Source organism: Haliaeetus albicilla, chromosome 4, assembly GCF_947461875.1.
Source record: "Haliaeetus albicilla chromosome 4, bHalAlb1.1, whole genome shotgun sequence".
Lineage (NCBI taxonomy): Eukaryota > Metazoa > Chordata > Aves > Accipitriformes > Accipitridae > Haliaeetus > Haliaeetus albicilla.
The window spans coordinates 50,926,511-50,942,377 of record NC_091486.1 but is presented as its reverse complement, the minus strand read 5'-3'; the positions used below and the strand labels follow the sequence as shown (position 1 = coordinate 50,942,377).

Genomic DNA, 15,867 nt, shown 5'->3' with positions numbered 1-15,867 from the left:
TTTCCATTTGTTAAGGAACTTTTGCATTCAAATAATAGGAATGTGTTGGTAAAGCCCTTTGAATTAAATATGCCAGGGGGACTTACCTTGGTTCAAGATACAAATTTGAGACATTCAGAATTTTCCCTCCAGCTGCAGAGGGGAAGGTTCTGGCTATGGCAGACTGTGGTTGCTAAGAAACAAGGAGCCTTATCAGTCTGCTCCAAACTGGGCCATGCAGAGACTATTCCACACCCAGGATCTAAAAATCAATGTGATTGCAATAGAACAGTAACCGCCTGGCACCACCACTGATAAGCCTCCCCACAGTTACAGGCTCCTCGGGCTGCAGCATTGAACTGCAATGGATTTGTGTCAGGACAGAGAGCACACGCCACTTTGAAAAGGCAATACTGCAATTAATTTCTCCCATGACAGCACAGTCATAAAGCATTAATGAAGTCTGTCTGTTAATAAGTAGTATTTCTCAGCTGCCTGAGAAGGGACTTTCTCAATGTGGAACAGAACATTGTGGACAGTCTGCTACAAGCCTTGCTTTTTTTCCCCTCCACTTTTGCTATATAACTCCACACATAACCTAAATAAAGTCCACATTTCTTACATGAAATTGTTTGGATAAACTAAAAGGTGCTACATCATGCTTGATCCACATTGTTCAGACACTCCCTATATCAATATTATAATATCTGCCTACTCTCTAGTCAATATAATGTTTGAAGCCACATACAGTTCTCAGAACTACTGTACCTGCAGCCTGCTCACTTTAGGAAAAGTCTTTCGTATTATAAATAAAACATGGAGACAGACAAGGCTCTCTAACCAGAGCTTAATAAGAAGAAAGTGTCTGAAAGAAAGCCTTCAACTGTAGGGGGAAACTCCTTTAGCGACTCATTTCACAAACTGAAAATTGTTACTATTTGTTAAATATAAAAAAAAAAACAGTGGATGAGTTTTAAATTACTGCAAAATATGTATCATGACCCTTGGCAAGTTGTTTTTCTGAAGAAAAAAAATCATTGACCAGTTCCTATGATTAATTTCCATTCAGTGATTCCATTAAATCACTTACACATAGCCTGTTGCCTCAACTTCAAAGTAAGATTAGTTCAGCTTGGTGGGACAACTTACTATTATCCCCTGCTATCACACAGAAGCTCCAAGATCAAGGACTGAAAATCCTGAAAACCAAACTCCAGTCTTACTGCTACAACTAATTTCTACAGTTAGTGAGGATTGGGGCAGAGCAGGAAAAGCTTGCACTGTCACAATACCTTCCAATTTAAGCATAACAATGGATATCAAGTCTGCCAGTGTCAAGCTACAGCATCCATGATTCCATCAGTTCACATTTACATACACGTAAATGAAACGATGCATATACTAAAATGAAAAGCAGACAGTCAATATAAAGTGCACTATGCATGCAATGCTAGCTGACAACGGCCAAGACAGTGCCTGACTAGCCTTGCTGTTGGCAATGTAGATTATAGGAACCAAGGAATGTAAGCAGCAAGGAACCTTTGAACATGCAGAGATTCTCCAGAATGAGATACTAAGAGCTAGTTTGCTTCAGGAACGGTACCACCACCACATCCTGGAGTGAAAATTAAGATGGATCATGGCATTTTACGGAACTGCTAGAAAGTGATGGCACTGCCAAAAACAGCCGGGAAAATTTAGCTTTGGGAATTCTATGCAAGGATGGAAAGATATGTTTCTAATCCACAGCTAAGCTGACAAACTGCTGACTAAAAAGCTTTAATGTTATTTTTCAACAATACCCGAGGTGACAAGATACCTCAAATGCAACCACCTGTTTTAACAAAAAGGTGAAGTCATCTCAGAAGATGAAAGGAGACAACCTTTCTAGAGTGCAGTACGTATCCCGAAAAGCCAAGAACACCTAGCTTATAGCTTTGATGGTAACAGTTTCTCCTTGAGCACAATTGAGCAGAACAGAAGTTACTCATGACTCAGTGAATGATCGCTGATGTAGGCATTGCATTTACCTAGTTTGACAGAGAGCTTTCCACTTGTGTGTGACAGTATACAAGTGCTTACATAAAAGTTATGAATAATTCTGTTTCGGATCACATTGGGTGTAACTTTAATTTGCACATTTAACCTTTTAAAAACTTTTATTTTTATGCCTTTCTATTGCAGCAGAAGTTGAGTAGCACAACTTTTAAGGTTTTTCAAAGCAGTCCAGCTGAGTCTAATGTTAAAACGATCCTCAGGATGTGCATATGGATGGATGCATTCTAAACAAATACATACACAGAGTTTGCCTTGTTACCTATCAGTTCTCTACAATCTGTCTTCAGAAATGAGATATTGCTGCTTGGCTGAGAAGGACTTCCTCTGGGGAAAATACTTTGAGTTGGTAAAGACATTTGCTGATAATTCTTTGTTGTTTCGGATGCTATGCACACATTTTTGTCAATACCTGGTTATTATAATAGTTGTAAATACTAATAAAAGGCAGGTGAAAGAGGCATTTGTTTAAACAAGTATATTCTTGTTATCTAGAAAAATACTTAGTTGCAGGAACAAGTCATACTAAACAAGAAAACATTTGTGAAACTAGCCACTTCTAAGTGCCCAATCCCCCTCTTTGTGAATGCAAATAGCTATACAGCATCAGCTCAATATTGGTTGTATTTCCATTCCTGAAATAAATCAAGCTACTAATCAACAATACTGTTGCAGTTATGGGCAGATATTTGTTCACAGCCACTAGTGATTCTAACAAACTGGAACATCTGCCCTGCAGCTGTTCCAGTAGAAATAGGACACAAGATCTATTTGCCCGCAAATCATCAGCCAGTATTTTTTACTTCTGTGAGAGACAATATCTAAGCTTTTTCGTGTGCATATATATCCACACACATATATGTCATTGTTGGTTGTTTGTTGTTTGAATTTTGAACCAGCTTTAACTGCAGGAAAAGGAAATCGGAGATGAACAAGATGCTTTAAAGCTTCCAAACATATGAAACATGTTATGTTTACTCAATCTACATTTTACTCCACATCCCAGAACCACTTCTTCACACCCTGCTGGATTCTCTATCAGCCAGTAAAAATTAGAAGCCTTTTAACATAATATATAAATAACATCCGTCTGAATGAGACAGAAATTCAAGCCATGAAGGTAACACTAGATATCTACTTTTTTTTTTTTAGGGTAATGCCCATGAAAGATATCAGACAGACCTAAGCATCCATATTCTTTATATGTAATAATATGAAAAACATATATAATGTTCCTAAAGTCTGGTTGTGCCACACCTCAGCAAGGTTGGAGAGAGCTTGGGACTTGTAAGTCAAAGAATAAATCAAGTGCAGAACTTCCAAACAAGACAGCAACTTCAAGTTGGGATTTGTACTGTTAATTGGTCTCCCCGTACAAAACCACCGAAGTAACACAACTCATTTTACTGCTTTCCAGCCACAAGTCAGTCATAACCATTCTACTGCCAACCTGAACAGTATTTTACACCATAATTTTAACTTTAGAAAGGAAAAAGCCCTAAAGCCTCCAAGACATTCAGTACACAGGAATACTAACCATGCCTCTGAATGAGGTAGCTGAAGTTTTAGTTCTTAAATTCTAAGTACATGAATTTGACCAGGATCAGACACCCACAGCAAAACAATTTACAAGCCCATATAATATGTTTCACTTTTGGCAGCATTTTCTCTTTGGATTACAGAAAAAAAAAAGATAATGTCATGCACAAACTGGAGCCCAAATTAGAAAGCATTTATGCTTGAGATACCAGCACAGTTTTGCTAACACAGACATTTTAATTAAAACAAGTATTTCGCACCAGAGTTCCACATTTGAAAGAAATCTCAAATCACTGTCAACTTGGATCTCAAGTGCCACAATACACATAAGCTAAACACATCAAGATCCACTAAGGGAATTCTTCCTCTTGTTGCTTTTAAAAAAAGAACACAAACAATTCATGAACACCAAGCACTAGAAGACTTTTTCCCTTCCCACGCCTGGAAGCAAGTGTTCTTTAATTCATTTTTATGTCTACATTTTCCATACATATAGCTGTGCATCTATTATTTCTGTTGCATTATCAGTATCTTGCTTGCTTAAAATGGTGGTGGAGCATTGTTTGAGTAAGGTAATTTTTTCAGGTACATGGAAGAAGATGGCAGTAAAAAGAAACATTGCCTAAATTTCAGGTGGTTTTATAATTCATTCAGCAGATCAGAGTTTGAAACTAATAACACTCATCCCACTGCCAAAGGCTTCTTAATTCTGATGTGACCTTGAATTAGCCATGATAAAACAGAAGAGTCAAAATGCAGTCTCACAAACAACAGACTTGTAAAGGCCTAAACTCTCACTTACCAGCTCTGTCAGAGGTATGCACTAGGACACTGCATCTTCCTCAGATAACAACGCTTGCGGTATGTGGTTTACTGCTAGCTTCTCATTGACACTGCAACTGTTTCACAATAAACCTGCACAGTAGAAGAACAGATATGGGTTGTGCTTAGAACAATCTTTTATAAATTAAAGCTGAAGGAGGACTTGTTTTTCCAGCTTTCTTAACATGCACCCATGAAAAGAACTACTATCCCTACCCTTCCATCAAAATGATTATGTAATAGGCCAGCAACCAGCAATTAAAAATACACACCTTCCACTCATGACAATGAAGATATCTACTTTAAGCTAGGCTTTGCTTCAAAAGCAGTTACATACCTGGAATACGCCTAGAGCAAACACTAATTAACACCAACATTTACTGTTGTTCAGTCAACAAAAAATTGGCAGTAACACATTCTGCTGTTGAAACAGTCATTGCAAGCTTAAAAACGGAGAGCAGAAGTGAATACTAGTACAATTTGGTTGCCAATAGCATAGCTATACAGTACAGGGAAAGATGCTTTGGAAACTCAGCATATTCATGGCCTGTTTAGGGCTTTTTACCCCCCCAAAAACAGTGCAACAAAAATTTGTGTTATAGACATATATATTTGCTTGAAATGTATCAAGGGGAAAAAAACCCCAACAAACCAAAAAAACCCACCGAACACCCACAACCCTAAAAAGTCTCAGAATGCCAAAATCGGTAGTAAACCGAGTTCGTTTATTAGGGAAAAAGTATCCAAAGTTTTACTGGACCGTGAGAAGGAGACGATTTGTTTCCAAACGCGTCTCGACAATACAGCACTTCAACGTAAAACGTTCCAGGAACCAAGAAGCCTTGAAAAAGCTGGGCAAGAAGAGGGACCGAGGGGCAACTCCCCCCCGGCTTCAACCTACATGGCAAACCGCGGCTCCCTCACACACACCACCACCACCCCCCCGGCCCCGGCGAGAAGGGTCGGGGGCTTTTTCCTCACGTAAGGCACCCTCCCTGTGCCCGCTCTGGAAACACATTTCTGCCGCCGCTGCCCAACCCCGGGACCGGCCCCACACCGCCGCCTCCACCGGCAGCGGGACACCGTGGAGGAAGGAGGGAGCGTGTGTGAGGTGAAGGGGGGGGGCCTGGCCCGCGCCTGACAGACCGCTCCCCGCCCGGCGGTGCCGGCAGGGCCCGCTGCCGCCTGCGGCCTCACCGAAAGCTGCAGCGGCGCCCTCAGCGCCTCGCCTCACCTGCCCGGCGGCGCCTCCCGCGCCCCGAACAATGGGGCAACGCCCGGGGGCTCGCCGCCCGCCCCAGGGGTCGCCGCCCTCCTTCCTTCCCTCCCGCCCCCGCTGCCGCCGCCCGAGGGGCCCGGCCGCCCTCCCGCCTCCGCCTCCTTACCTGAGGAAACAACCGCCGGCAGCACCGGCGGCAGGTTCCCTTTCGTACCCCCCGCCCTCAGGCGGCGCCCTGCCCGCTCCTTCCCGCCGCGCCCTGGGAGTTGTAGTTCCCCCCCTGCCGGCCCGACGATCGGGTTCCCCGAAGGGGCCGTTGGCCGGGAACTACAAGTCCCAGCAGCCTCCGCGCCGCGCCCTACCTGCGCCCTCCTCCCCGCAGGTAAATCCCCTCCCTCAGCCCTTCCCCGCAGCGGCCTCGCTAGCGCCGCTCTCCTCCGCGCGGTGCCTCCTGGGAAATGGAGTCCCCCGTCCGGAGACGGGCCGAGGGACGGGCGGGCCCCGGCACTGCGTTTCCCGGTGTGCCTAGCGCCGGAGCGGCCATTTTGGGCGTTGCTTGGCGACGCGGACGCCCCGGGAGGGACGACGGGAGGGAGAACGAAGCCGCAGGTAGGCAGGCGGGAAGGCGAAGGCCTCTTCCCCCCGTCCCTCGAGGCTTCTGCCAAGCGGGGGAGATCGTGATCGAAGGATTAAATATTTCCATCGGGAAGCGTCAGGATAGGGGACGCAAGGAGGCTACGGCACGCTTGAGCTCCTCCCGAGCCTTCACACACGTCCTTGGGTACCGCCTGGCAGCAGCCTCCTGAGGAAGCACCGGGATTTCAGAGAAAGGAAGGAAACCTTGAGAAACACAGGGCAATGCTCACGTCCAGAAGGATGACGCCCAGCACGGAGTTGCTCGCCTAAGCCTACATACCATCACGTCTCAGCCCAATTAACAACCGCTGCCGAAATGTGGCAGAAAGGGCAGGATCTCTCATTAAAAATTAGGGCTTGGAACGGGAGGCTGCACTTCTGATCCAAAATCTACGCCTTCATGCAACAAGTCACCTCTTGAAGAGAATTAGAATGTGTTCCAAGTTTGAGATGGCAGTGCGTTTTGTAACGAATTTAAAATACAAAGATTATAGGCAATGTCAAACATCATTTGGGAAAAGGTCTCAATTCTATAGTATGCTTTTTTAAAGAAAAGATTTTAAAATACTTAAATTCTTTGAAAGTTGCCCTCTCCTGAACCATACATGGAATTATTTTTTCCAGTAAGGAAGAAACTACCTAGTTAGGTATAATAAAGAATAAAAATATTTGCCAAGAAAATTCACGTTCAGTTTTACTGCATATTTGTATAGCTGTGCAGATGAAAACTAAATGCAGCTCTTTACAAATTTCCTCACCTGGATACCTCAGAAGAACTGCAATTTACTGTGATGTTTGGTTTGGTTTTTTTTTCCAAAGTGGGTGCAATGTTTCGGAGCAGAACCTAGAATCCCAGAGAAAGACTTAAATGCACTACTTATTCTCAAGACTGAAGGAGTCAGCAGGAAAAAGCTTTCACTGAACTTTTGACACAGCAGTCCTAGAGTTTCTCCCACAAAGTGTGGATATATGGTATAATTCAGTACACTTTGCTGAAGAGATGAAAATGGGTAAGGTGGGTGGACAGGCTTGTTTGCTTTCTGTTCTTTGTGTGTAGCACCCAATGATACACAGAATTCAGCTTCTGATAAATATACAGAGCAGCTAAAGTGCTGAAACTGCAAAGAAATTGTTACTGGTTTCATTTGTGGTTACACAGAACTTTCAGAGGTGCATAATTCACACTTTAGTAGAGCAGTTAGAAACGATTCTCAAATACCTTTGGATTCAGTGAGCTACTGGATGCAAAAAAACCACGCATAAAATTATACTAGGACAAAGTATTTTGACTTAAAAGTACTTCATCTCAATATCGAATTCACCCTTATCTCTTCAAAGATTAAGCCTTCTGCCTTCTATTCTGTTCACTAGCTATAAAATTGACAATGACTTCATAGCCAGGAAAAACATTTCTCGCCTTCTTTTCTTAGCTGTGTATTGTGGTTTGCATTACTTTGTAAATGTGTCACTTGAAATTTGTTCTGCAGCTTCGTAAGCTGTTTGCGATCCCTCCCCACCCCAGCCTTCTATCGGCATTTCACAAAATAGGACACTTGGCTGAATGCATAGTGTGACAGTGTGATTGGAATTTTTCTTGCCTAAGAGATTCAATGCATGTAAGAGGCTGTGATTTAAATCCTATGAATGGTTTAGTAGTTGACACTCAAACTTATTACATTTCTCCATAACCATAGTTATGCTATAAAACTCAGTATCTTTCTCTGCAACATGCCTGTGCAGGACAAGATATGCTACTTTCAAGTTTATAGATGGAAGAAGGAAAGGTAGAAATTATGAGTTTTGAATTTAGGGTCAACAAACAATTCATGAGGCAGAAAAAAGTTCTGCACATGGACAGGCATATCTAGGTTTTTTGTTGGTTTGTTGTTTTTTTTTTTTTTCCCCATAATTCAGAGGGCAGCACTACTGTGAAATAAAATTGCTGCAAAAGAATTGTAGATGCTGGCAAAACAAATGAGTACACTAAATAGCTGTCTTTCTGGCTGGTCCCATAGTTATTGCCACTGCAGCACGAAAACTAAAGTGCAGTCCTTCAAAACTAGGTTGCTGCTCACAAGCACATATTTTACCAGAACAAAAGAGTGAGTAAATCAACAGGACGTACGGTTCTAACAGCTTTTTGCAGTGACCTTTCCAATCTGAGGGTAGGGCAAAAATAGGAGATTGTGGAAAGTCTCATTGTGTGAAAAAAGTACAAGCTACTATGACAATTAACTACAACCAGATACATTATTAATAAAAATCTTTTCAAAATATGTCTATTATACCTCAATAGTGCTTTTAAAATAATTCTTACTGTACTGAATTTTTGCATTGAGCTCTGTTTATTAAGGTTTTCTCACACAACATGTCCAGGCATCTCTTCAAAGTGATGTTTGCAGTGGTTTAACTGTTGCATATTGTTTGGAGTGCTTGGCAAAAAAGGTGTCAAAATTAACATTCCTTTAGTAGACAGAGAATTACAAATTGCTTCAAAATAAACAAAACAACTATTATTGCATGTTATTTAACGGAAAGATCTAATCTATCGACTCTATTGTCAAGCTGTGAGAAAGGAAAAAAAACCTCTTTTAGATTATATTATCCATTTTCTCTGTAGGGTATTTCCAGTATATCTGTGTAATATGTAGGCATTGCCAGAAGTTTGTAGAGCTGGGAGGAAACCGCACTGTTTCTGCTATGTTTACTGTGTACTTCAGCATCCTGCAAGTTTAAGTCTAGCCTTGCTTTTGCAGTGGTTATATTAATTAGATTTCTGTACTCAGCTTCCTGACTTGTCTGTTTCTGCACACAACTACCACTAAAGTGTTCTGTCATTTCAGCTTCCTGATTTGTGGCTTTTAACAATTGGTTGAGGCAGTTACCAAGATTTCCCCTAAGACACAAAGCGAAACCACTCTCACTTTGCATGTTACTAGCAGCTCTGAAACAAAGCAGAAAACACAGCGTGCAGTTATTCAGGCAATGATTTCTTCAGAGAGCTTTCTGTTCTATGCAACAGCTGCTGTTACAGAAAGATGTTCTGTAAAGTTGCTGAAGGCACACTAGCAGGTAACTGGATTCCTTTCATCCACAGCACAATGACCAAATGCCTTCTGATATTGCTGTCTGAAGGGATGCTTCAAAAGATTTGGGGAATGGGGATGAGACTAGAGGTTATTGTAGAAAGCCGGATGCCTGTGAGCATACTCCATTCCCTATTTCTTTGACCAATGACATTTTTCAGTGAATACTGTATCCTTAAGGAAAAAGCTTGGAATATTGACTCATGTGGAGGATAACACCATCTGTACCGATGCTGACAAATTTTCCCAGATCTGACCTACCATCCTTCTAGTAAATTAAAGCATCAGCTCTTGTATGTACTCGCTCCTATTCGGACTGCCCCAAATCAGTCATGGTCTTTAATCTTCTACTCTGGAATTCTGTCTATTAGGCCGCTTGCCCTGACAGTGCCTCTAAATGACATCATCTCAAATATGCAGGGTTTCTCTTCACTAAGCAAGCACTGCTGATTTCACATTGACAGTTTCGAAGGTCTGCTTTTGATCAAAGCAGGAATAGGAAGGCTTAAGCCTTTTCTCTTTCGAATCAGCTTTAAATGATAACAGTCTATTGGTAGGTTTGCATTAATAATAAGGGAAAGCTCAAAAAAGCTCAAAAAAGCTCAAAAGCTTTCTGTTTTTAAGAAGAATGTACAAGTTATTTGTAAAATTTGTAATAGGACTCAAACAATGCATACCAGATGGTAAACTATACTCCCTTTCACAAATACATTTGCTCATCCTGTACTTTTCCTGGAAGAGTACCTGGGTGACACACAGCTAGGCAGTCAAGCAGAAAGTTATTGCTCTTGAGCAGATATGACCTACATAACAGAAGTAAAAACATTAGTTGCCTTGTCAAGAGAATGACTGCTAGCATTGACATAATTTTATGGTCTGCTAATCCACTGGCAATATTTCCGTTAACTGGGGAAACATCTCGATGTATTCCTGCCACATATAGCAACCCTTCAGGAGAACTATATTACCAGTGTAATTGGATAGATTGAGGCAGTTTAACAGTTGTCATTCTGAGATTACTTAACTGTTAATTGAGAAATTTGAAGAGGACTCCCTGACTTCTCATTGTATGATTTCTGAGAATTAAAGACCTCCTTGAGAAACACCTTTCTGTCAAGCCAAAGGATATTTGTTAGCCACTTGAACTAAAACATATGTGTCCATCTACTGCCACGTATGATGCTCCTATCAAGCAGAAGCCCTTTGCTTAAGATTTTCTGTTCCCAATATACCCTTTACTTCTTTCATTTGCTAACTTTTTGGGGGGAGGGGAAGGTGGAGAGGGGACAATTCCAGACCAATTTTCATGCACAGTTTGAAACTAATATAGTAACTTGCTCAACTATTATTGTTAAATAGATTTTTTAATACTAGCAGGATCAACATGCCCATCACTTGACTTACCAGCTATATTTTATTGACAAGTTTCCTTTAAACATATTTTTCCCTTAAGGCAGTGATCTAGAAAGGAAAATGAAATCACAACTGCTTTTTATGGTAAATCCTGAAAGTTTAAAAGTAGAAGACAAATGAAAAGCAGTCACAGACTTGATATACAGGAGTTGTTTTCAGAGTCTGAAAGAAAACAACAGATGGGCATAATAGCTGTCTGGGTTACAGTAGGGTATGAGATAAGCAATTCACAGGACACGTTTAGTCTGATGATGAACAAAAGGCATTCAAAAACAACACAAAATTATTCTTATGTCCAAGGTTGCTATAATTTATAACAGAAGAAATCAAGTCCTTTCTCTTCCCCAAGCTAGAACCACCCTATATTACCTTCCTGCCAGTGCAAACTTAGAAGTACCTTTTAATTTCAAATATTTTGTAAGTCTGTGTTTAAGATATATACCAGCTGAAATTCAAGTTTTATCCTGAGAAATACAGCTAAAGATGAAAGCACATGAGAACAAGAAGCAGTTCAAGAAAATTTGATCAAGTATTAATAAGAATATTGCATTGAAACTGAAATTCTTCCTGTTTAAAAACAAAAACCAAAACCCCAAAACATTAAGGTCAGAAGCATACAATATTGTCCCTGCTGATGGTAAACCTTCTTTCTGTTTGAAATGTGGAAACTAATGCTCTATAACTATGTTTACTGTAAAAAGTATTGCCACACTCTCGCTGGTAATCTACTGCTGTGCTTGTGGTTTTATTGACACCAGTGGAAAGCTGGGAGTTACTGTAAACGTACTGCTTCTCAGATAGCTAAATGGCTTTGCCTGTGTAATCACACTACTCTTATTGTAGTATACAAGTAAAGAATAGAAGCTTGGAAACTTCTGTTTTGTACAGTGCTTTTCAACCTTTTCTGATTTTCTGTTTGGTTTTTTTTTCTCTAGTGGAGCTGTAGAGTCCTTTATGAAGAATTCCTGTAGAGGAGAAAATACCTTTGTTTTTCTTAGCTAAATACTGATATGTAAATCCCTTAGAAATAATCTACACATTCTCAGATATCTGCAAACCACAGATTAGACACCATAGGCACAACAAATTTCTTCTGCAAGGGGCTGTCATTATTACAGCTTGCTTTTTTTGTGTGGTTTATTTTTTTCCCTTTTAATCTGTTGCTGTTTTGCATGTCTATGAGGACTAGCAATTCTAGAGCTATCCTACCACTTTGGAGCACATATATATTTAAATTTGGCATTTCTAAGTCAACTACTCATTTGCATCAGATGTTTTGCCATCAGGCAACAGTTGCAGGTTGACAACAGAGTTGTGGCATGCAAATTAAAAACCTTTTAGGCTTTATCTGGAAGTTAGATGTGCTGGGAATTGCTCATCACCTTTATCTTGCCTTTGTCCTATACCTGCAGCATGCTAGTAAGACCCAAGATCTGCTGTCCCACATTTGTGACTGCTATTCCATGCTTTGTCCCCCATTCTGAGCACAGCTATCATGCTGTAAATTACTGCCCAGGGTATGACCTTGGCAACAAGAACCAGGCTGGGAGGAACCTGAATGTCATTACATCATGACTTGGAGCATTCATTCCTGAAACAAAACATTATTTGTTAGCTTTGTCTAGATTTATGATAGAACCTTGGACCGTAGCATCCATTTCTAGTAATTTCATAAAAAGCTTTCTCCCATACTGTGATACAATGACCCTACGTGCTTTTTGACCAGATAAATGCTGATACACATTTTGATATTTTGACACTGTATAAATGTCAACTGTAAAATGCAGCTTTTAAATGCATAAAAAACCCCAATAGTTGAAGGTCAAAACATGACAGGTAAGCACTTTTGTGTTTTCTTTGCTAAGGAACTATAATTTCAGCTTAGAAATTTAAGACCATAAATATTATGTAGTTTAATCAGTCTGAACACCTATGCGTAACCAAAGGACCATAACCTCCAAAGCAGATTGTCCCATCCTAAATATTAAAGACAATGTTTGCCTGGAAAAAAGCATTGAAAAGAATTATCCAGGTACATAAATTGTCTGTAGAACTAAGCAATTTGTATAGATGAATGTAATACTGATTGAAAATTCTGTAGATTCTACCGTATTTAAACAAATCCTCCCCCCCAGCTACCTGCTGATTTGTAACATGAGGATAATCTAGCTTTCCACTTAAACTATTTCTATGGGGACATGGAATTGATTCATGGCGATTCATGATGTCTGTTAGCTAAACTTTTCTAGTACTAGAAGTTGTATTCTGCAAATTGTACACGTGATATTATAGATTTGGTTTTTTTCTATCCGTAGGTGTTTGTTCTTTGTTATAAGACAAAACAGTGTCTTCATATGCAAATATTTGTAAAGCATGCAAAGGTAGGAGGTGGAAAAACATAAATATTCATCATTCTTAATGAAACATTTATTTCTGCGTGTTTAGTTGAAGGTAAATTTATCAAATATGATAATTATATGAATTACTGCTAATAAGTTTTAAATCTTGTTCAATTTCCATGGCTTTGTAAATATTATCTATACCTTTCACACAGGGAGAAGGGGAGGGAGGGAGAAAAGGGGGCTGGGGAATCATTCTTGAGGCTCTTGCTGCGAGTACAAAGATTAAATATAAGCTATATAAATATACGTGAAAATGTATTAAAGTTTTAATGCTTCCAGTAATATATAGCTTTAATTACTACCACATTGAAAAGAGATTTTCAGTGATATATTGACTTCCATTTAAGTTTTATTAAAAAGTAAATTGCATTCTGCTTTGGTAGGATTTTTCATTTGGCTTGATAAGCGCAAAAATCGATGTCGGTGAAAGTATAGCTTCACAGTCTGAAGAGATCGGTGTATTGCATAGGTGTCTCAGAATGTAATATGTGCTGGCATGCATCATGTGCTAAATGAATGAGCAGTATCTAGGCAAGATGAACAGCAGTGGGTCTTACTAAGATGAGAGCAGGAGCAAGAGCATAATATTCTTGAGCAATCATGAGAATTGCTACTGCATTTTAAAAATACAGTGCCGTAATTTCTGCAGTCCCTGGGGTTTTTGGGTTTGTTGGTTTGTTGTTTTTTTTTTTTTTCTTGGTGACCGATTAATTTACTGAAGAACTGCTTTATGGAGTAGTACTTTTTAAAAAGATTAACTGTGGCCTTAAGATGGAAGACCTACGTTTACAATTTCACTAGCCATTATCAATGCAAGATTACAGATGAGCCTCTGGAGCAGAGGCTGTAGACAGCTAGGGTAATTACTCTTGTTTCATGGCCGTTCCTAAAGGCCTAACTGGATTTAGAAGCCTAGACATGCAAGAAATTTTCAACAAGAAAAGTAGCTCTGCAGCTCTAAGGGCCTCTTTTTTACTAGTTTGAGTTTGTTAGAGGAAGGCTGCATTTATTTCTCTCTCTCTCTATGTGGGCCAGCTATCTTATAACAGGATAAACTGGGCATCTGCTTTTATTTTACAAACTCTGTAGTTCCGTGGCAGTCTACAATGCATTCACAACACAGCAACACTTGCGTTTGAATCTAAAGCATCCAGAAGTACTATTTAATACGACCAGGGCACACAGTGTACCACCAACATCACTGCTCTTCAGGGAGTTTGGGCTATGAGGCCGTTTGGGCTATAAGCCTATTTGGGCTATTGGAGAATACAACTATCGAACAAGGTGGACATACATCTGTCACATGCGTACTCTTATGTCCCCAGCAGTTACTTAGAGCAGTGATTCAGTAGATAGCAACTTATTTTTTTATATATATAAAGTATACATATATATTGTTTTATACATATATCTTTACATGTGTATGTATGCGCGTGTATAGGTAAAACCAGAAAAGATCGCAGTCCTTTCAACATGTGAGGTATACGGTCGCATATACAGAAGCAACTCATCTTTCCTTTTGCGCCAAAGAAAGGAGTCTCAGGCATCCCAGGCACATCTGAGCAATTATCGGAGCGGCACAACTTCAAAAGCTGTGAGGAAAATCTGCTCTACTGCCCTGAAGAACTTCTTTATCCGGACCGATGGGAACTCCTGCGTTTTCTCAATGCCTTTTGCATTGTCACAATTCAATGCATTCCTCCTTTATCAGCACCTCTTTCACATCTGTGCTCTGTTCACAAGAAGACTTAATTGCTGAGTCACAGAAAAATCAGCTCCCAATCCAATACTTACAAATTTTCCAGAGTGAGCAGAAAGAGCATCTTGGAGAGAGCAAGCTTGGCTTTAGGATTTCTCAAAAGGACCCGAGAGGAAAGTCAAGCAAAGAATAAATCAAGACACAGCAAAAACTCAGTTCCCTCAGTCCTTCACAGCATTCAAAAGATGGATTGTTTCTGAAAAAAATTGCAGCACAGGAAGCAACAAGGAAACAGATTTGCGCAACAGGATTTCCTGCCAGGAGGCTCCTGTCGCAGCCACTGAAGCTGGGTAATTTGATGGCTCTCGCACTCACAGGAGTAAGGAGTATGAGGTTTCTGCCATTTATTAAGCTGTCCCCGGGGGCTTACATTTTCCATTCCTGAGCAAGCAGTTGATGCTTTGTAAATATCTTCCTCATATCCAGGAAATTCACAACATACTTCAAAAGGCATGCATGTAGCTGCAGAAGGAGGAAGGAGTCTGGCAGCTTTTTTTATTGCTTTTATGAAAGTAAGTAATTCCCATAGTTTTTGAGAACAGCAGCACATGACACCCAGCCTCAGGTCCATATCTCTGGATCCCTCCTTTAAAGCTCACAGCAATTTTCTTTCAGCTATTCTCACAGCTGAAAGCTTAACAGAATTTGTCTAGAAAAAGCTATTACCTGTTCCTCCAAAAGCTCACTTTTGCATTCCTAGACCCTGCCACAAATTCAGCTTTTAGCTGTTGTCTTGAATAACAGGAGAAATCCATTGCTAGCTTTAAAACTTATATTTTGATTTGAATTGCTTCAGCTTATGGCAAGAGAGGCTTAGAGGAAATAACCCGTTCACTAGGTTTAGCTACCCAATACACATACCAGAAAGGAAATTCTCTTTGAAGAGTCAGTCATGACAACCTTGTGCTATCTTCCATAAGACTTTGCTGAGTGACATAGCTTCCATAAAACAGAATT

General features: G+C 40.4%; 2 protein-coding genes across 4 annotated transcripts in view; one reads left to right on the top strand and one right to left on the bottom strand.

The window, feature by feature from the left end:
- The window catches only part of C4H1orf159 (chromosome 4 C1orf159 homolog), a 19,067-nt gene extending 13,141 nt beyond the window's left edge, over positions 1–5,926 (bottom strand). Inside the window, exons 1-2 of one of the 3 annotated variants that reach the window (XM_069782628.1) lie at positions 5,781–5,926; positions 4,376–4,488 (exon numbers count right to left, since the gene is read on the bottom strand). The gene's annotated coding sequence lies outside the window, so the exon portion shown is untranslated. Of the gene's footprint in view, positions 1–86; positions 1,235–4,375; positions 4,489–5,629; positions 5,701–5,780 lie in introns of those variants that run through there. The other 2 variants (XM_069782629.1, XM_009911776.2) reach the window with 2 other exon arrangements.
- The window catches only part of RNF223 (ring finger protein 223), a 26,910-nt gene continuing 16,133 nt past the window's right edge, over positions 5,091–15,867 (top strand). The window contains 2 exon segments of the mRNA XM_069780383.1: positions 5,091–5,376; positions 5,568–5,996. Coding sequence (XP_069636484.1) covers positions 5,091–5,376; positions 5,568–5,996 — 715 coding nt within the window.